Source organism: Vigna unguiculata, chromosome 1 (genome assembly GCF_037176805.1).
Source record: "Vigna unguiculata cultivar grain cowpea cultivar isolate G323 ecotype 2 chromosome 1, ASM3717680v1, whole genome shotgun sequence".
Lineage (NCBI taxonomy): Eukaryota > Viridiplantae > Streptophyta > Magnoliopsida > Fabales > Fabaceae > Vigna > Vigna unguiculata.
The window spans coordinates 21765447-21787815 of NC_140792.1; the positions used below are offsets into that span (position 1 = coordinate 21765447).

General features: G+C 36.5%; 1 protein-coding gene and 1 pseudogene across 2 annotated transcripts; both read left to right on the forward strand.

The window, feature by feature from the left end:
* The first annotated feature begins 251 nt into the window (after window positions 1-251).
* LOC114181391 (proteasome subunit alpha type-2-A) lies at window positions 252-17384 on the forward strand. 2 transcript variants are annotated; one of them, XM_028067840.2, is made up of 12 exons: window positions 252-392; window positions 604-687; window positions 787-863; window positions 1339-1403; window positions 2163-2209; window positions 3160-3235; window positions 14355-14422; window positions 15070-15139; window positions 15513-15598; window positions 15851-15913; window positions 16642-16707; window positions 17013-17384. In XM_028067840.2, exons 2-12 carry the CDS (start codon window positions 647-649, stop codon window positions 17059-17061), a joined length of 708 nt encoding a protein of 235 aa, XP_027923641.1. In that variant the 5' UTR covers window positions 252-392; window positions 604-646; the 3' UTR covers window positions 17062-17384. The 2 variants fall into 2 exon arrangements, with proteins under 2 accessions (XP_027923641.1, XP_027923649.1); XM_028067848.2 differs by lacking the exons at window positions 2163-2209; window positions 3160-3235.
* On the forward strand, window positions 10105-11234 carry LOC146888762 (secreted RxLR effector protein 161 pseudogene; annotated as a pseudogene).
* Window positions 17385-22369: the final 4985 nt, after the last annotated feature.

Sequence of the window (22369 nt, forward strand, 5' to 3'; positions counted from 1 at the left end):
TTAACATTTTTTTAAACAGGGTACCTATTTGACACCTTAGTCCCAAACTGGGTACTATACGACTAATTATACCTTAACTTTTTTAGCACAGGTTATAAAGGTCATTTTCTTATGCCTATCGTGCCTTAAGTTAACATGTCATTGTTGGCATATTGGTAGTGGTAAGCCACAACAACGCCAAAGAGGAGGCAGTAATCGCTTCTTGCACACCGCAATTGCCACTTGGTAGACATAAATAAGCCCAAATAAAGATGAATTATAAGGCCCAATTTCGAGACTTGCTCCCTACTCCTTCTCTCTCTTTCTGTCTCACAACTTAAGCACGCTCTTCATAATCGAACAGCATCGTTACTCCTGCAACCTCTCTCACTTTCTCTTTCGCTCTCTCTCAGGTTTGTTCACCTCACACAAAATTTTCACTGTTTTCTCGCTCATTTCCCTTCCTTTCTTTGCTCCTCACAGATGTACACACTCTAATTTTTATGACAATTGTTCTTTTATCTTTTTTACTAGGGCTGGTATGCAAAGCCACCATTCAACTGTTTCTAATTTTCAATTTTCAATAATGTTAATATAATTATTGATTTTGCTTTATGATTGTAGCTTGCAATTGAGGTTGTTAGTGTAGATTCTCCCGCGGTTTATCATGGGGGATAGTCAATATTCGTTTTCACTCACCACATTTAGGTATGTCTATTGCTGATAATTTCTAATTTAATTTATTTTTTTGTTTATAAAGATAATTTTATGATGTGTTCCTAATGATCCTGTTGTGTTGTGGAACAGCCCTTCTGGAAAGCTTGTTCAGATTGAGCATGCTTTGACGGCTGTTGGGTCTGGGCAAACGTCTTTGGGAATTAAAGGTGATTTGTTATCTCTGCCTCTGGACTGGATCTGTTTATGGCCCTCACTTTAGCTTTTCAATTTGAAATTGATTTTTTTTTGGAGCACCTTTCACTTGTGTTATAAGGGCTGGGGAAGCAAATAGAGGCTTACACTTGTCTACAAGGGCTTTGATATGATGGGGGAATTTAAGATCAGTTGAGAACACTCCTCTCTGAAATGTCGAATTTTTTGGGCTGAGTAGGCTTTAGAGGAACCTAGAGTTAGATATTTCCGTTTTTTTTTTTTTTTATTTCTTTTAATTTGGAGTAAACTTATTTTACATTTCACGGGTCCATTTTGGTTCAAATCTATGTCTGCAATTATTTGTGTTGTTTACTCTCGTATTCCATGGGTTCTTCTGTTGTATTGTAGATGGCTTGGATCCTGTAATATAAGCTGTATATTTTGCTAGTTGTAATTTGTAAATGGATATCTGATATTTGATTCTTGCAGCTGCAAATGGAGTTGTCATCGCTACCGAGAAGAAACTGCCATCTATTTTGGTTGATGAAGCATCAGTGAGTTTATTTTCATTATTTGATCCATTTTTGTTCATTATTCTCGGAAAAGTTTTATAAAATTGTCCTATGCAAATACCCAACGTTTTAAAATCCTTCTCGGTGTCCCTGTTTTGTGTTTTACACATGGGTTTAACACCTTCAGTGATTCATATCCAAATATAAGCTACATTGCTTGATAAGTTCGCCCTTGAAAAAATAAATTGAAGATCAACACCGTTTTGTCCATTTAACTCAAACACTGATGCCCCCCACTCCCACACACACATCTCTAATATTTTTACAATATTTCTTTCATATTTGTGGTGACTAATATTATGCTTTTACTGGATATTAAACTTAGTACCTTTCAACAATCACATGTCTGCTTCATGCAGACCAATTTAGTGTGTTTGGTTTGCAGTTGCTAACCTGCAACTGTCCGTTCAACAGAAAAGAGATGAATTGTTGCTTCCTGTTTTTATGCTTTGGGTGTGTTAACGCACCCATATTCTCTTAACACTGTCACTTCCTTATCCTCTAAGTACTCTAAGTATAACATATAGCACTGTTTTGTTTTACTTTTCTTTGAAAAATATTTGCTTAGTGGAATGGTGTTCTTGCTATATCATAGTTAGGGATCTTTCAAAGTCTGGCTATTGATAAATGAATCTGTTATGTAGTTTTTGCAAGCAATGTGTCAATATAAATTATAAAAAGTGAAGTTACTTAATTCATGATGTATTATGTGCATTTACACTCCCTTGTACTTAATTGCAGGTCCAGAAAATTCAGTTATTAACACCAAATATTGGTGTCGTATATAGGTTTGCTTCTTTGCACGTATTTAAATAGTTTGAAGTTAAATATATTTTGTAACATCAATAATTTATTGTATATTGATGGTGGTTACATGTTTAAATATACTAAAAATATGATAAAAAGAGCGTAAGAGACACCAAAAGCTATAAGAAAAGGCTATATCTAGGTAATTAATGCTAATAAGTAAACATCTCTTTTGTGCAACATATAGTAGTTTTCCAATACAACTACCTATATTTAATAACTATTCTAACACACATAATCATGTAATGCATTAGCTTTGAATATGTTCTTAAACATGAGGGGCTACTTAATTTACCTACACATAACGTGGGAGGCAATAGGAACATGACATAACTATTTTGGTGGAATGTTTTTCTTAAGTTTGTATGGAGTAGAAATTGAAAAGGCACATTTAAACTGATTAAGGACTTACTAGATGCGAAATCAAGAAAAAATGTTGCTGGTGGTAAGCAGCTACCTGTAATACTGATTTAAACAGTCAGAATTATGCCTAAAGCATAGTTGAATGTAGCAGACTGTTAATCCCATTATTTTATTTGTAAATGAATTATGGTGGACTACTATAGGTTTTCAATAGATTCTCTAATTAAAAGAATTTTACTGGATTCAATCTGCAGGACTTTTGACTATTAACCTTCTTTTTTGAGGGAGGACACAAGGTGTTTGTTGAATGTTGACTTTTTAAATATATTTGGTGGCATCTTAAAATGAAATATAGAAATCATAAAATTTCACTTTCTGTGCATCTTTTGCATGTTCTAAGAGAAGTAATTAATTTTATGATGTTTAATTTGTGTTTGACATTTCATAATCAGGCTTATTGTACCTTTTTTCCATTTCTGTTGAGCTTTAATAAATGGAAATAATTATTTGTCATTGACTTTTATTACAACTATTTTATTTACTTGACCTAAATTTGGTCTTTGTTCAGTGGTATGGGTCCCGATTTTCGAGTTTTGGTTCGAAAAAGCAGGAAACAGGCTGAGCAGTATCACCGATTATATAAAGTACAGCATACAAAATTCTATTCCAACGCATTTTTCTTTCTTAGTCTGAGTTCTTGTTCTGCATATACTTAGTTAAGATACAATTCAGTTACAGTGTGCTTCACTTTCAAACCCAACATTTTAATGAATTATAGTGATAAAGATTGTTACTTGGTTACACATCTGTAGGTGGTTTTCATCTTTTTTCATGCAATGAATGTTTTATCTAGTACGTGAATAATTCTAGAATCTTTCATTTTTTGTATACAGTGAGAAGGGAAAAAATAGGATTTTTCCAGGAATAATATTGAATAAAATGCTCTATATGATTAAGATGGACAAACTACTACACAGTCAGTTCAATGCCTTAGCTAGTTATGATGAAAGTATGTCTAGGAGGAGAAATAGAGGATGGATTCCATCTATAATTGTTTTGATTGCATAAGTTCTTCTATTATAATAGGATTAATCAAAACTAGCCACTAATACATTAAGATTGGAGAACTGTTACTATTAAGTTCATTGTTACATTCAAGCTCTAACGCAAATTTTGTTCTTAATAATGCCCATTTATTGAAGATTTTATGTAGACTAGCAAAGGGAAATGTTTCTAGTGACACCTTTTGCCAAATAGTTAATTATTGAAGACCTGGATTGACATTAGAAATAAATCAGTTCATTTTTTTATGTTCTAGTCTACTACATTTTTCCAGAAAGTGAGACTATGTTGTTGATTTGGACAGATAATGGATGTACATTGAAAACAACAAGTAGTTGTAGGTTTAATATCTTTGATAAAGAATTGGCTTGAAAGAGCTATTTATGGTGACAAGAATTAATAGGGTCAAATAGAAGAATCTTATTATTTCTTAAACTATAAGCCTGGAAATCTTGAATTATTGGTGGTGCATTACTGTTGAAAAGTAATGTTTTTTGTTATCATGTATGGGATCCCATCTTTAGGGTTAGGGTTAGGACTGTGCGTTGACTCTTTGTGTTCTACTTATTTGTTCCTTATATAAACAACAGTAAAACATTAACAATGATAAGTTTTCACTGTTTCATTTCTCTAAAATCTCTTCAAGATGGTATCAGAGCCAGAACATCTTCTCTGGTTCATCTTCACTGTTTGTCACAGTGATTGTCGTCATCCGCTACTTGTCTGCCGTCTTCCGCCACCGTCTGTGTGTCGTCTGTTGCCGTCGTCGCTGGTGTGTCCACTTCGGCGAAGTCAGGGTTAGGTGCGCCTCGAGGAGTGTTCACCACACACTGCCTTCCCGGCGTCGGAATCGTGCCCCGTCACTGTCGTTTGTCTCGTTGGAGCCTCCTGGGCCTATTTCTGCTCTTGTTTCTCTGTTTCGGTGGCCATAGCTTGAACCTAGGGTTTCTTCTCAAGAGTTGGGGTTTTTTTTTGGAATGGCTTCTACGAGTGGAATGTCATCCTCTCTATCAGCTACTCCTATTATTACCTCTGCAAAACTGAACTGGAAAAATTACTCCTCTTGGTCAGCTTCGGTGGAGTTGTGGTTTCTTGGTCAAGGCTATCATGATCATCTTGAAAAAGATGTCTCTACTATTTCAGAGGAAGAGAAACCTAAGTGGTAGAAATTGGATTTGCAGTTGTGTGATGTTTTATGGCAATCGGTTGAGCAAGGGGTCTTAGACATTTTGAGACCTTACAAGACATGCTTCTCTTTTTGGAAAAGGGCACAAGACATTTTTGCTAACGACATTCAACGCCTCTTTGATACAACTCAAAGAGTAGCCTCACTCAAACAAATCAATGATGATATGGTCTCTCATATAGGAAAGGCTAGGGCTGTAGTAGAAGAATTAAAGAGCTTTTTTGTGGCTGATTCATTAGAAGATATCAACAAAAAACTCGATAAGTTGTACATGGTCTTAATTTTGAGGAGTTTGCACTTGACTTTTGATCATGTACGTGATCAAGTTTTAGGTGGTGATCAAATCCCTTCGATGGACAACTTAGTTACTAGACTTCTTCGTGTACCTACATTGGTCAAAGATGAAAGTTCAACTGATGTTTTTGAAACATCAGGATTGGTAGCACAACAAGGAAGAGGAGGAGGTCGGAGCAACCATGGAGGATGTGGTGGTCGAAGTGGGTGTCCTCAATGCTCATATTGTAATAGAATGGGTCATACCCAAGATAGGTGTTATTCCTTATATGGTTTTCCTGATAAAGCTGCTCATGTGTCCAAGCCTGATCATTTAGAATCTAGAATTTCTGATGAAGAGTACCAAGAATTTTTGAGGTACAAATATGAGAAATTCAACAATCCTGGCCAATCCTCTTCAATGTCAACTGCATGCATCTCAATCTGTGGAAGGTCTTAGTCCATGGATTCTTGATTCAGGTGCCTCAGATCATGTATCTGGTAACATTTCTTCATTTTCCTCCATTTCCTCTCCCCAAATTCCTCATTTTATTATTGTTGCAAGTGGATCCAAAGTGGCCTCTCAAGTAATTGGCAAAGTTTCTTTATCCCCTTCACTAAATTTAAATTCTGTTTTGTACATTCCTCATTGTCCTTACAATTTAATCTCTTTGAGTCAATTGACTCATTCCTTAAATTGTTCTGTAACCTTTACTACTAATTCCTTTGCTATACAACAACATGGTACGGGTCTCTGATTGGGTCACCTTGTTTCCTCAGTATTGGTCACCCTTTGCTATACACCACAGAGACTTTATTTCCTAAAACCATTCCCTCAGTATCTTGTTTTGCAACTTCATCCCCAAAACTTTTGCATGATGGTTTGGGTCACCCAAGTTTGTCCAAGTTGAAGATGATGCTTCCAAGTCTCAAACACATTCAAGCCTTAGATTGTGAATCGTGTTAGTTAGGAAAGCATGTTAGATCTTCCTTCCCTAGAAGGTCTAAGACACGATGTAATTTTGTTTTTTCTACTGAATTCTGATGTTTGGGGACCAAGTTGTGTCACTTCTTTTGGTTTTAACTATTTTGTAACTGTTAGAATTATTACCTATACCTATTGTATCATTAACCCTATGTGTAGGGGGTTGAGTGTGGGAAACTACCTACTGCCATATCTACTGTTGCATGTAATCATGCCTAGTATCTTAGAGTAGTCTTTTCATATCTTTTCATATGTACGTGCTTGCTTCATTATAAATAGAAGAGGAAGAGAGTGGTACTGTAGTCCACTACTCATATTTTAAAGTCTCAGTCTCAAGTTGGTATCAGAGCGGGTCGATCCCGCTCTGGTTTCCCTCTGGTCTGTCCATTGGCACTTGTTGCCATCGTCCGCGGCTGTCCGCCGCTATTCGTCACTGTTAATCACCGTCTGCAGCTGTTCACTGCCATAAAACACTATCCAAAGCTACCCACTGTCACTGTTCACAAAACCGTCGCTGTCTGCCACTGTTCCGCCGCAGTCCGCCACTGTTCGCCGCCGGCCGCCGTCTCCGGCCACCTCAGTTTTCGCCGGCGACCACTGGATCTGGAGCGCCTCTCCGAGCGACAGCCAACCCCACCGGTGCCGGAACCAGCCTCCCGTCGACGCGCCGCCACGCGCTGCTTCTCTCTCCGCTGCGAACAGGCGCGTGCAGCCCACGCGCCGCCTTCTGCTGCTCGGAACCTCACGGCGCCACCTCCGTAGCTCTCGCCGGAGTCTTCTGCTGCTGTTCCAACCCTCAAAACTCCGATTCAGTGAGGTCCAGACGTCACCCTTGCGGACATCTCCCTCGGTCGTTTAAAAAATCTCCACTGTTTTTTGCGTTTCTGTGTTTCTGCTCTCTGTTTTTTTGTTCCCTTGATCAGAAATGGCCTCTGGAAGTGTTATTTCATTCTCTGGAAGTCCTTCCATTACTTCCGAGAAGCTAGATGGACAAAATTACCTCTCTTGGTCCGTTGCTGTCGAGATGTGGTTCCTTGGTCAAGGACATCATGACCACCTTGAGAAAGACGGAAGCCATGTGCCTCGAGAAAAAGCCGAACAGTGGAAGCAAGCAGATTTTCAATTGTGTGCCTTGTTGTGGCAATCCGTGGAGCCGAGACTATTAATGTCTCTTAGGGCATTCAAAACATGTCACTCGTTTTGGAAGAGGACTCAGAATATCTATGCCAACGATATCCAACGCCTATATGATTCGGCGGACAAGTTGGCATCTCTGAAAATGACCAATCATGACATGATCTCCTTCATGAATGAAGCACAATCAGCCGTGGAAGACCTGCGGATGTTTCTCGAAGTCGACGCTTCAGATGAAATGAAGAAGAAGCTGGACAAATACTATATGGTGATGATTCTTCGCGCCATTCATCCAGACTTCAATCACATTAGAGATCAACTGTTGACCTCTCATGAGGTCCCTTCCATGGACACCCTGATCCAGCGTATGATTCGTGTCCCGAAAGTCCCAACACTTGAAATTCAAGAATCTCATGCTCGAGTAGATTCATCTGTTATGGCCGCTACTCGAGGAAGAGGAGGACGTGGACCTAGAGGAGGTGGACGTGGAGGCCGTGGACGTCCTCAATGCACGTATTGCAAGAGGATGGGTCACACTCAAGAAAACTGTTACTCCTTACATGGATTTCCTGCCAAAACAGCCAATGTCTCCCAGGCAGAGACTACTGACTCCAAGTTCACTGAGGACGAGTATCAAGAGTACCTACGCCTCAAATCCAACAGCTTGGCACAGTCATCTCAAGCTCCAAGTACATCAACTGTTTGTATCTCCCAATCCATGGAAGGTCACAATTCATGGGTAATTGACTCTGGTGCTTCTGATCACATTTCTGGTAATACCTCCTTGTTCTCAACCATTTCATTCCAAGAAAAATCTCACTTTATAACCCTCGCAAATGGTTCTAAAACATCCTCAAAGGGAGTCGGTCAAGCCATCTTATCTCCATCCTTAAATCTAAAATCTGTCCTTTTTGTCCCTAATTGTCCTTTCAATTTAATTTCCTTAAGTCAGTTAACCAAAACATTGAATTGCTCTGTAACCTTCGATGACAAATCTTTTGTTATACAGGAGCGTGGCTCGGGGAGACGGATTGGAGAAGGATATGAAGCGGGCGGATTATACCATTTTGGATCTCGTCCACGTGTGTCATGTGTTGCAGCCCCCAATCCTAAAATGTTACATGATCGGCTTGGTCACCCTCACCTGTCCAAGTTAAAGAAAATGTTTCCTGAACTTAGTCGTCTCCAGACTTTAGAATGTGAGTCATGTCAACTAGGAAAACATGTTAGATCTACCTTTCCTAAAAGATCTCAATCAAAGTGTACTTCTAGTTTTTCTGTCATCCATTCCGATATCTGGGGACCTAGTCGTGTCTCATCTTTTGGCTTTAGGTATTTTGTTACTTTCATTGATGAATATTCGAGATGTACTTGGGTTTATCTTATGAAAGATCGTTCTGAATTATTATCCCTCTTCACATCCTTTTTGAATGAAATCAAGAATCAATTTGGTCAAGTAATTAAAATCTTAAGAAGTGACAATGCCAAAGAGTATTTTTTGTCTGCTCTTTCTAATGTTTTGAGTTCCCATGGTATCCTGCACCAGTCTACTTGTCCTCATACGCCACAACAAAATGGTATAGCAGAAAGGAAAAATCGACACTTAGTTGAAACTGCTCGTACCCTTTTGCTTAGTGCCAACGTTCCTGTCCATCACTGGGGAGATGCCATCTTAACTGCAGGTTTTCTTATTAATCGGATGCCATCTTCCTCTCTCAATCATAAGGTCCCTTTCTCCATTCTGTTTCCAGACAATCCTCTCTTTCACACTTCTCCTAGAGTTTTTGGTTGTGTATGTTTTGTTCATGACATGTCTCCCGGGTTAGACAAGCTTTCTGCTCGCTCTCTCAAATGTGTTTTCTTGGGCTATTCACGACTTCAAAAAGGGTATCGATGTTACTCTCCTGAAACCAAGAAATATTACATGTCTGCCAATGTTACATTTTTTGAACAGACCCCTTACTTCTCTCCATCTGTTCAAGATGTCCATGTCATCCAGCAGGTCCTTCCTATTCCCGTGGTTGAGTACAATATTTCCAATGTGCCTGTCCCTCCAAGTCTCGACCAAAGTCCTCCTGAGCCATCATCTCCACCTATTGACTCTCTCCAACACAGGACGCCGACGAATAGTCCAGTTGTTCAAGAACATGGTGAATCCCCTACTTCAGATTCTTCTCCCTCGTCTCTTGATCCCACGACTCCTGGTGAAGGTGATTTAGGTTGGCCCATTGCTCTCAGAAAAGGTACTCGTTCCTCTCGAAATCCACATCCCATTTATAATTTTCTTAGCTATCACCGATTATTGCCTTCCTATTGTTCACTTTTATCCTCAGTGTCTTCTGTTGTTATTCCCAAAAATGTGAATGAAGCACTTGATCATCCTGGATGGCGACAAGCCATGATTGCAGAGATGCAGGCTCTTGAAAGCAATCATACTTGGGAGCTCGTGCCCCTCCCTTTGGGTAAGAAGGCTGTTGGTTGTCGATGGGTGTATGCAATTAAAGTTGGCCCTGATGGTCAGGTTGATCGACTCAAAGCCCGATTGGTTGCAAAAGGGTACACTCAGGTTTATGGCCTTGACTATTGTGACACCTTCTCTCCCGTGGCCAAGATGACTACTATTCGCCTCTTCTTTGCAATGGCAGCCATTCGTCACTGGCCTCTTCATCAGTTGGATATCAAAAATGCCTTTCTTCATGGTGATCTTGAGGAGGAAGTTTACATGGAGCAACCTCCTGGGTTTGTTGCTCAGGGGGAGTCTGGTATGGTATGCAAATTGCATCGATCTTTATATGGCCTCAAACAATCACCACGAGCTTGGTTTGGAAAATTCAGCTCCATTGTTCAGAAATTTGGGTTAAGACGTAGTGAGGCAGATCACTCAGTCTTTTACAAACATACCTCTCCTGGGAAATGTGTCTACCTAATAGTATATGTTGATGATATTGTTATTACAGGAAATGATACTACTGGAATATCTCAACTGAAGGAGCACTTGTGTAAACATTTTCAAACCAAGGATCTCGGAAGCCTCAAATACTTCTTGGGCATTGAAGTAGCTCAGTCAAAAGATGGAGTTGTAATCTCTCAAAGGAAATATGCTCTTGATATATTACAAGAAACAGGTATGACTGACTGCAGACCTGTAGAGAGTCCTATGGACCCGAATCAGAAGTTAACAACAGTAGAAGGCGAATTATTCTCCGATCCAGAGAGATATAGGAGGCTCGTTGGAAAGTTAGTTTATCTCACTATTACGAGGCCTGATCTATCTTTCGCAGTTGGAATTGTTAGCCAGTTTATGCAGACTCCATGTCTTGGACATTGGAATGCCATCATCCGTATTTTAAGGTACCTCAAGAAGGCTCCAGGACAAGGTTTGCTATATGAAGATAAAGGAAATGTTCAAATCTCTGGGTACTGTGATGCTGATTGGGCAGGCTCTCCTATTGACAGACGCTCTACTACGGGATATTGTGTCCTCCTTGGAGGAAATGTTATCTCTTGGAAAAGTAAGAAGCAAAATGTAGTGGCTCGATCCACCGCTGAAGCTGAATATCGGGCAATGGCGTCTCTCACGTGTGAACTCATATGGGTAAAGCAATTTCTTCGAGAGCTTAACTTCTGTGAAATTCAGACCATGAAGATGTATTGTGACAACCAGGCTGCTCTCCACATTGCATCAAATCCAGTGTTTCATGAGAGAACTAAACACATAGAAATTGACTGCCACTTTGTTCGAGAAAAATTGATGACCAAGGAAATTTGTACTGAGTTCGTTGGGTCAAATGACCAACTTGCAGATGTGTTGACCAAGTCATTAAGGGGACCTCGGGTTGAGTTCATTTGTTCCAAGCTTGGTTCATACAATTTGTATGCTCCAGCTTGAGGGGGAGTGTTAGAATTATTACCTATACCTATTGTATCATTAACCCTATGTGTAGGGGGTTGAGTGTGGGAAACTACCTACTGCCATATCTACTATTGCATGTAATCATGCCTAGTATCTTAGAGTAGTCTTTTCATATCTTTTCATATGTACGTGCTTGCTTCATTATAAATAGAAGAGGAAGAGAGTGGTACTGTAGTCCACTACTCATATTTTAAAGTCTCAGTCTCAAGTGTTCATTGATGAATTCTCTTGATGTACTTGGGTTTATCTAATGAAAGAAAGATCTGAACTTTTATCCATATTTGTGTCCTTTAATGAAATTAAGAACCAATTTGGGGAGACAATTAAAATCTACATAAGTAATAATGTTAAGGAATATTTTTTTGTTGTGTTTTCCTCATTTTTATCTTCCCAAGGAATTTTACATCAGTCAACATGTCCTCATACTCCACAACAAAATGGCATAGCAGAAAGAAAGAATAAACACCTTATTGAAAATGCACTCTCTCTAATGTTGAATACTAATGTTCCTGTTAATCATTGGGGAGATGCAGTCCTCACTGATTGTTTTTTAATCAATAGGATGCTTTCTTCTTCTATTGAAAATAAAGTTCCTCACTCGATACTTTTTCCAAATGATCTTTTATATCATGTCTCTCCACGTGTGTTTGGGTGTACTTGTTTTGTTCATAATGTCTCTCCAGGTCTAGATAAACTTTCTGCAAAGGCTATTAAGTGTGTCTTTTTGGGATATTCTCGCCTTCAGAAAGGGTATAAATGTTATTCTCCCTCAACCAAAAGATATTATATGTCTGCTTATGTTACATTCTTTGAGGACACACCTCTTTTCTTGTCCTCCATGGAGGATAGTTCATCTGTTCAACAGGTCCTTCCTTTACCATCCTGTGATCCCTTGGTTATTCCTGAAACTCAAACTACCACTCAAAATTCCAATGACATTGTTCAACCACCTCTTCTCACATATCAGCGTTGAACTCCAATGACTCCTTCCTTGCTTGAAGACCCCTGGGACTCATATCCTTCTCCACTAGATTCCTGAATTATGGATCCTTCATCCTCCTCGTCTTCTCTTGACTCCGATCATACTTGGTCTATTGCCCTTCGGAAAGGTATTCTCACTACTTGTAATCCACATCCTATTTATAATTTTTTGAGTTATCATTGTTTGTCTCCTCCATATTTCTCTTTTGTTTCCTCCTTGTCTACCATTAAGGTTCCTAATAATGTTGATGAGGCACTTGGTCATCCTGGATGGCGACAAGCCATGATTGATGAAATGCAGACACTTGAACACAGTGGTACTTGGGAACTTGTCTCTCTTCCTCCTGGTAGGAAGCCTGTGGGCTGTAGATGGGTCTATGCTATTAAGGTTGATCCTACTAGTGCTGTAGATGGACTCAAAGCCTGTCTCGTAGCTAAGGGGTATACTTAGGTTTACGGCCTTGACTACTGTGATATTTTTTCTCCTATGGCTAAAACCAGTTTTGTTCGTCTTTTTCTTGCTATGGCTGTCATTCGCTAATGGCCTCTGTATCAGTTGGACCTTAAAAATGCCTTTCTTCATGGTGATATGGAAGAGGAGATATACATGGAGCAACCTCCTGGGTTTGTTGCTCAGGGGGAGTCTGGGTTAGTTTGTAAGTTACATTGTTCTCTCTATGGCTTGAAGCAATCTCCTCGAGTTTGTTTTGGTAAATTTAGTCGTGTTGTGCAGAATTTTGGATTGAAACGTTGTGAAGCGGATCATTCAGTATTTTATGGTTATACTTCTTCTGACAAATGTGTTTATCTTATGGTTTATGTTGATGATATTGTTATCACAAGAAATGATATCACTAGAATTGCTCAATTGAATAACCATTTGTTTAGCCACTTTCAAACCAAAGATTTGGGTCGTCTAAAATATTTCCTTGGTATTGAAGTGACACAATCAAAAGAAGGTGTCATCATTTCACAGAGAAAATATGCTCTTGATATTTTGGAGGAAACAAGATTGACAAATACAAAGTCCATTGATAGTCCTATGGACTCAAATCAAAAGTTAACAAGAGACCAAGGTGAACTTTTCTCAGACCCAGAGAGATATAGAAGGTTGGTTGGAAAACTCATCTACCTTACTATAACAAGACCTGGTCTTTCTTATCTAGTGGGAGTTGTGAGTCAATTTATGCAAAATCCCCACATTGATCATTGAAATGCTGTGATTCGCATTCTCAGATATGTAAAAGGAAACCCAGAACAAGGATTGTTGTATGAGAACAAGGGAAGTACTCAAGTTGAAGTGCATTATGATGCACATTGAGCTGGTTGTCCAATTGATAGAAGATCTACCACATGGTACTATGTATTCCTTGGAGGGGAACCTTGTATCTTGGAAACGTAAGAAACAAAGTGTTATTTCTCGATCTAGTGCAAAGGCAGAATATCGATCTATGGCTCTAGCTACATGTGAACTAGTGTGGATTAAACAACTCCTTCAAGAGTTGAAATTTTTGTGAAAATAAGCTGATGAAGTTATATTATGACAACCAAGCAGCCCTTCACATTGCCTCCAATTCGGTGTTTCATGAGAGAACAAAGTATATAGAAATTGATTGTCATTTTGTTAGAGAGAAGTTACTGTCCAAGGATCTTATTACCGAGTTTGTCAGCTCTAATGAACAACTTACAGACATTCTAACTAAATCTTTAAGAGGGCCTAGAATTCAATTTATATGTTCCAAGCTTGGAGCATATGATCTATATGCTCCAACTTGAGGGGGAGTGTTGAAATGTAATGTTTTTTATTATCATGTATGGGATCCCATCTTTAGGGTTAGGATTGTGCCTTGACTATTTGTATTCTACTTATTTGTTTCTTATATAAACAGTGGTAAAACCGTAACAGTGATAAGTTTTCACTGTTTCATTTATCTAAAATCTCTTCAAGATTCCATCACTGAGTCTTGTAATTATTGCCTGTTAATGCTGATTTACATATAATAATTAGCTTTTCCATAAAACACCTTTCTTTTTTATTTTTGCTTGATAGTTTTGAGTACTTAGTTATTATTGAAGTTTGTCACAACAAAAATATAATTATTCCCTACTTGTGATCTTGGTGAATATTATACATTTGCTTTTCTGTCTCTTTCTGTTTGCTTTTGGTATTCTATGTTGGATCATATGTGAATTGTGGGATATATTTCATAATATGATCAAAATTTGCAGGAACCAATTCCTGTGACTCAACTTGTCAGGGAAGTTGCTGCGGTAATGCAGGAGTTTACGCAGTCTGGGTAATTATTTCCTTGTAAACTGTACTCTTACCACTGAAATTTACCTTGTCAACTCAGTTATAAGTTTATTTTATGCTTATACATAAATTATTTACAATTTGGTGTCTTAAATGAGTGATTTCTAGCTCTGATTTTTTGTTTTTTCTTCCTTCTCCCCTCATCAGCATTTCTTAGCTACGGATTCTCTCATTAACTTTAAGTCATTTATTTTACAGTAAACTCAAATTTTCAGAATTCTCAATTCCAGTGTTGTGGGGGATTAATTGTTGTAATTAAATGTGGAAGAACTGATATGCCAAAATTTCTATCGTCATGAGCTTCTGGACGCCAGGAGCATAATTATAAATTATAACTCTTTGGAGATTGGAAGCTTGAAATAAGTACAAGTGTAAATGCCTAAAACAGCTTTATCTTTACTAAAAGAACCAGAATGGATCAATATTTACAGAGCTTTGTTTTCTTTTCCTCTGGAGGCATAAGTTAGATAAATTGGTAACGTTGTGATCCATATAGAAATTTCTTGTAAAATGCGCAAAACTTGGTTTGATCCTCTGATTGTCTCTCTGCGTGCACTGAACTACTTTTACTTACCATTTTTACCCTTTATCATGCTTTTAATTCTGACATTTCTGTTTTGATTCTGATAGTGGTGTTAGGCCTTTTGGAGTGTCACTGCTAGTTGCTGGGTTTGATGATAATGGGCCACAATTATACCAGGTCTGCTGATATTCTTTTTCTGATGTAACTCTTTACGTATTTACTATTTACACCCTGGTAAATGACAAACGCTTGCATATAGCAAGTCTAGAATTCTGAACCTCACTCGATGGTGAAATGAATAAGTGCTCCTTAGATTCTCTGAAGATATTTGATCTATGAAACTGTATTCAATTGCATAAATTCTTTACTACACCTGAATTAGTTTTTCTTCAAATAATTGCAAATTTCTCCCTGTTTATGTGTGTTCAATTTCAAATATTTCAGAGCATTGGTTGTCTATATTGCTACGATCTGGACTCGTTCAAAATTACTTTGAATTTTAAGGAAATAATAATTTAAGGTTGTGATTTGATGTAATTTTTTTCTCTAGGTGGATCCGTCAGGTTCATATTTTTCTTGGAAAGCTTCTGCAATGGGGAAAAATGTATCTAATGCAAAGACGTTTCTTGAGAAGAGGTAAGCTTTTCATCAATAGGAATACTGAAAGCAAAAAATGTGTGGAATGCATAATGATTAAAATCTGTAAAGATACTCAAGTACATAAATAGAGCTTAGAAATCCTTTAAATATGCTGAAATGACTCAGATGGTAGCTACTGACATCTTAAAAGGACTTCTAAACCATAGTAGCTGTAGTCTTTTTGGGAATGCACGCTTGAGAAATTATTTATATATCATTTCTATGGCTGACTTGATTGTCGACATATAGGTACACAGATGATATGGAGCTTGATGATGCAGTCCACACAGCAATATTGACTCTGAAGGAAGGGTAGGAGAACATAATATTTCAAGTTTATGCACTAAATAATTAGAAAACCATAGTGAAAATAACATGTTTAACGATTACTGTTGATTAGGAGGTGCAATAATGATTTTACCCTTTTGCGTCATTTTCATCTCCTTTTGGTTAAGTGTTATTCTCCTACAACAAGCAGCAGTGCATAATAGCTCGTGTCTCATAATTATATAGTTTGGAGGAGGAAAATCCATCTAACATTGGCTTATTGGTTGACTTGACAGTTACCTATGGCACATTCCTCCAAACCATCATCATATCGTTTATTTTATTCTTGCAAGTTATCAACCAAGTTTATTGATAGTTTTCATTTTATTGTTTTTTATTGCCATATGCTTCTATATTTGAAACATGTGATCTTTGTTTAGTCTTTTGAAACGTTCCGTTAGGCAGGGAAATAATGAGAGAAAGTGGAATGTGTATTATGGAAGGAGATTCCAAAATAAAAGGTAGTTGTGTAGTTAGTTGTTTTGGGGGGAGAGCTTTCTGAGAAAGTCTTTAGATTGTTGCCATCAGGGAGGAGTTAGGGTAGTGTTTGAAAATGGAGTCTTTGGCTGTGTAACCAGGGAATACCCTGTGTCAAAAGGAAATACCTTCCTTTGTGTGCGGAAGTTATTTGGTTTGTGTTCCTTATTTCTTAAGGAAGAACCTAACACGTTCTCAATTTTTCTCTTCTGCTTTCTATTGTGGGTGTTTTCCAGGTTTGAGGGACAGATCTCAGGGAAAAACATTGAAATTGGCATAATTGGTGCTGATAAAAAGTTCAGGTGCGTATGTGTTCCTAAAATATACCTAGTTTGCTTTTCACCTTCCATATTATATTATATGAACCTTGGTTCCTCTTGTTACTGTAATCAGTACAATTGAGTTGATTTTTGGGATTTTGGTTTGTTCCGTCTCAATTAGTAAATTACGAGTACTTCAAAGTACATGGAAAATTGCATCATAAAAACGAGGCTTCCAATCCTAGTTTTCTGCATCTCATCCTATCTGGGTCTCAGACTACAAAATCATCGTTGTATACTTCTATTATTTAACTGGTTAACTTAATAATAATGTGTCTATGGTGCAGGGTATTGACACCAGCTGAAATTGATGACTATTTGGCTGAAGTAGAATAAATAGTGTGCAATGAAGAAATGCTGTGTTCTTGAAATTGTTTGCTTCAAAGTGGAGTTTAATTTGTAGTTTAAAACTGACTTTGTGATGACAATAGTGAATTTGCGAGATACTTGTAGTTGTGACCAGGAACAAGCCTTGAGATAAACCTTTTTCCTAAGTCATCAACATCATCAAACACAGTTTGTCTAGACGATGCGGCAATGGTTTCTTAGTGAAGATTCTTAACTTATTATTTTTTTCCTTTGAGAATCTTATTGATCCATATCTCTACCATTTTATACATATTGCCGGTTAAGTTCAATGCAATACAATTGCACTACAATTGTACTGGCATCTCAAATTCCTTTCCTCCTTCACTTTTCCTTTCGAATGAGATCTTGTCCATTTACTTATGCAGAAGTAGACATATTTTTATCCTTATGATTTTGTTGTTTTATTATATTTGTGGCTTTTAAACATATTTCTCCATTATTTAATTTTTCTAACGTGTTAGTAATATATGTTTTTGCTCAATAATATTTACAAAAATAACGGCCAGTTAAAATATATAAATTTTTTAAAAAACATATTATTGTTTACTATTTATTTATACTATTAAGTTTATTCGCAATGAATTTTTCTAGCGTGTTTTTGTTTATAAAGAATATCTTGCTGTGTGTGAGTGCCCAAATTATGGTATTCAAATTATGTAATTTTATATTTCAGATATGGTTTTCATTTTTTGATTTTGATTTTTTATTTCTTAACGTGATTTAGTGTGGATCATTAATTAATATATTGTTATATCTTTTTTTAAAAGAATTAATGACTTATATTAAGTCACGTTAGAAGTTAGAAATTAAAGCATGAAAGTTAAAAAATGAAAGTTTAATTATGCCTTTGGTTCCATTTTGGAGTCAAAATCTAATGGTACCCAAATTTTTAAAAGTCTCAAATTGGTCCTTTTTTTGTATTAAAATGTCTCAAGTTTGCCTTTTTTGTTAAGTCTGGCTAGATGGTGTTAAATGGGGTACCGTGCCAGTTTCTCGATTTTTTTGAATTTCTTTATTATTTCTTTTTGAATTTTTTTTTTTGAATTTTTTTAAAAAATTAAAAAATTGTCATGTGTCAAACTGTCATTGTGCCACGTGGCAGTGATAGAGTGATATGCCAGTGATAGTGACACATGTGTCAATATTATGCTAGGTGTCATTTTCTTAGTCTCAATTTGATCCCTTTATTTTAATTTGTCTCAATTTAGTCTCAATTTTTGTAAAAATTTGCAATTTTGTCCCTCTCCAAATTGAAATCAAATTTAATTTCTATATAAATGTACACAAATATTTTCATAAAAATTGATATTTCAAGTAAATATTTTTAACCAAATTAAGTTCATTTAATTAATATTTTACATTGAACTTTATTTAAAATTGTTTTAAAGTTGTTAATAGAAAATAATGTTAATAGAAAAAAAAATCATAAATTAATTAGTTCATGTAACAATAAAACACATATAAATTTAAAATTTGAAACAATTTTAACTAAAGTTGAATGTGAAACACAATTTTAAATAAACTTACCTATATTAAAAATATATAATAAAAATATCAATTTGAATAAAAATACCAAATTTAATAAAAATATTTGTATAACATTTATATAAAATTAATTTTTGTTTGAATTTGGAGGGACAAAATTGCAAATTTTACAAAAATTGGGACTAAATTGAGACAAATTAAAATAAAGGGACCAAATTGAGACTAAAGAAATGACACCTGGCATAATACTGACACATGTCACTGTCATTGCCACATCACTCTGTCACTGCCACATGGCACGATTATAGCTTGACACGTGACAATTTTTTTGATTTTTTTAAAAAATTCAAAAAAAATTCAAAAAAAATAATAAAAAAATTCAAAAAATCGAGGAACTGACACGTGGCACTCCCTCTAACGGCGTCAACCTTGACTTAACAGAAAGGACAAACTTGAGACGTTTTAACAAAAAAGGGGACCAATTTGAGACTTTTAAAAATTTGAGTACCATTTTGAGATTTTGACTCCAAAATAGGGACCAAAGGCATAATTAAACCAAAAACGAAAGTGATATATAATTTTTCTTATATTTTTTGTCTATTATGTTTATGTATTCTTAGAAGATGATGTCTATGTATTCTTAGAAGATGAAGTGTGTATGTATTTTTAGAAGATGAAGTTAAAAGCTTTTTAGGAGTTGACGTTTTCCATTATCTTTAAGAAATTTAATAATCAATTTAAATTAAAGAATTTTAAACTATCGATCGATCAGCAAATACTGTTAATTTGGTGGTTTTAAGATGAGATATTAAAATACCTGTTACCAACCACTTGCGAATAATAAATATCAACTATCCGTTACCAATTTTATTAGTATTTTTGTCATCCATACAATTATTCTTCATCCTTGTTTATTCCTGAATATTGATAAATGTGATGAAAACACAAGATATTATATATATATATATATATATATATATATATATATATATATATATATATATATATATATATATATATATATATATATATATATCATTGATGATGGAGATAATTATTTATAATTGTGACAAAATGAAAAAAATGTCACATTAAATTTATTTTAAAATTAAAATATATCTTACTAGTTTTTAAATTAATAATTAATATTTATTAAAATATTAAAATATTTTGTCTCAAATAATAATGTGTTATAAATTCATTTTATATTTAGTAAAAGATTCATAATATATAAATATATATATATATATATATATATATATATATATATATTGTTTTAGGGTCTCTAGCACACTCCTTAATCGATGGAAATGGTCTTTTCTAGACACACTATGAATGAGTATGTCATTAAAATAGACCACCACAAATTTTTTTCAAGAAGGGTCGAAGCACATTGTGCATGAGTCTCATGAAAGTGCTTGAGGCATTGGTCAAGCCAAAAGGCATGACTAACCATTCATATAAACCAAACTTGATCTTGAAGGAAGTTTTCCATCCGTCACCTTCCTTGATCCTTACCCACTTTTCAAGTCTATCTTATAATCTAGGGATGGGGTGCCCATATTTGGCCTTACAATCTATACACATTCTCCATTTCCCATCTTTCTTTACAACTTGGATCACGAGCATAACACAAGGACTCATACTATGTTGCACCTACCCCTTTTCTAACAATTCATTTACTTATTTTTGAATCTCCTTAGCCTCCTCGGGATTGGTCCTATAGGTTGGCCTATTAGGCAACATTGACACATCTCCCTCAATCAAAAATGAGGGAACAAGTCTTTTTGTTGATTAGGCACCTTGTATGAAAAATATTTTCCCTTTAAGATTCTAATTCCTTTGGGATTTGGCCCAAGATACACCTAACAACCAAAAGACCTCCTTCAAGGGGTTTGATTTCATCCTCACTTGAAGGGGAAGAAGTGTGTGAAGAACTACTTTTTAAGGAAGAGGGAGGGAATGCTCACTTGATTTCTCCTTTAGAGTTCAAGAACATGTTCCTCCTAGAAGGACAATTTTCGGCTATGTGACCAAAGCCCAAGCATTTAAAACATTTGATGGAACTAGTTCTTGTCTCTTGAGGAGAATTTGGTTTATCATTCATGGTTCTAGACAAATTTGCCTTAGGTGTAGGGTCTTGGGAGGACTTGGAAGTTGCTTTGACTTCCTTTCTTTCTTTACCTTTCCAAGGTTTAAAGTAATATTCATTGAAGAGGTATTCCTCTTGGCCTCATGTTTTCTTTTCAATTGGTTTTCAACTTTCAAGGTCAAGTGTAAAACTTTGCTAAGGGTGGAGTACTCATACAAATCAACCACATCTTGGATTTCCCTCCTTAAACCACTCACAAACCTAGACACATTTTCTTCTTCATGTTCAACATGGAGTCCTACCTTTAAGAGCATGGACTCCATCAATTTGAAATACTCTTCAACACACATGGACCCTTGTTGAAGCCTTTGGAGCTTCAAAAGAGTCTCCCTTCTATGATAAGAAGGAATAAAGCGTTCGCGCATTTTAACTTTAATGTCCATCCAAGAAGCTGCAGGTGGCTCTTGGTTATAAGTGTCCATACAAACTTGATGTCACCAAGTCATGGCATACTCTTTAAATTCTAATAATACTAAGTCAACTTGCTCTTGCTCACTAAATCTATGAATATTAAAAATTTGATCCACTTTTTCCTCCCACCCCATGTAAGCATTGAGATCATGCTCTCCCTTGAACTTTGAGATTTTGATGGGAGAAGGTTTCCTCAAATATTGTGTTTAACGTCTCCTATCACCACTACCATCAGGCCTTCTCCTTCTTCCTTCACTACCATGGAACTTCTCGGATGGGGACCTTCTTCTTCCTCTCCCTTCATCAATTTGTTGAAGTTGTAGTTGCAATTGTTGTTGCATATTGAGTTGTTGTTGCTGCATGTATTGCATATGAGCTTGAAGGGCCCTCTCACTATCGATCCTATCCTCCCTCCGATTGAGCTCCATTTGTTGCAAAAATCTTCCAAGATCCCCCACTGCAGCTTGAGTGGCCACAAGTATAAAGAAGGTGAGTAGGTGACTCCAATTCCTCCTCATCCTCTCAGACATCCTCTAGCACGGGACTTAGGTCCATTTGTCCTATCACAAACACCAAAAATAGAAAAAGAGATGAAGTGTTAGATGGTGCCAATGGTTTTCCCGAGAGCAACCACGTCCTAATGGTGTAGGGAAGTTAAAACCCGAGGCAATCAGAGGTGTAAGCACAAGCAAGGAATAAATTCCAGAAGTGCCTGAGGCCTAAGCTGGCCACAAATCAAGTTCCCAAGTGTTTATTGGTCACTCTCCCAACACAAAACAAGGCCACACTCAAGCATCTTCCAAAGGAAGTGAAATAACTTTTAATATTTGAGAAAAACCTTATTAAGAACATTCAAGGAAAGCAAGGAAAGAAAACAACTATGACAAAACTTGAGAATCCTAAAGACAATCAATAAAAGAACAAATCAAAGAAAGTGAAACTTCTAGGAAATTTATAGATGACAAAACTTTCAATCAACACAATCAAGAAAAGCACATTTGAAGACTATATGGAAAGTACTTAAATCATGCATCACCACTTCTTAACTCGCGCATATACTAAAAAAGATGATAACCATTGTCAACACTCGGAACTAATAAGCCAATATCACCCACACTCAAGCTAAGAAACTAGTAACATAACACTTAGTGAAAATTGCAATTTTAATTCTTCAATAAGCAAATTTGGTCTTGGCCTTTTGAGCCAACGTTTTCAAAACTTCCTTCT

What these genes read in the sequence shown, in the direction of transcription:
- LOC114181391 (XM_028067840.2), top strand. Translation starts at nt 647, where the DNA reads ATGGGGGATAGTCAATATTCGTTTTCACTCACCACATTTAG. An exon ending in AGTATCACCGATTATATAAA is followed by an intron (nt 3,236 to 14,354) that starts GTACAGCATACA and finishes CAAAATTTGCAG; the next exon opens with GAACCAATTCCTGTGACTCA. An exon ending in ATATTGACTCTGAAGGAAGG is followed by an intron (nt 15,914 to 16,641) that starts GTAGGAGAACAT and finishes GGTGTTTTCCAG; the next exon opens with GTTTGAGGGACAGATCTCAG.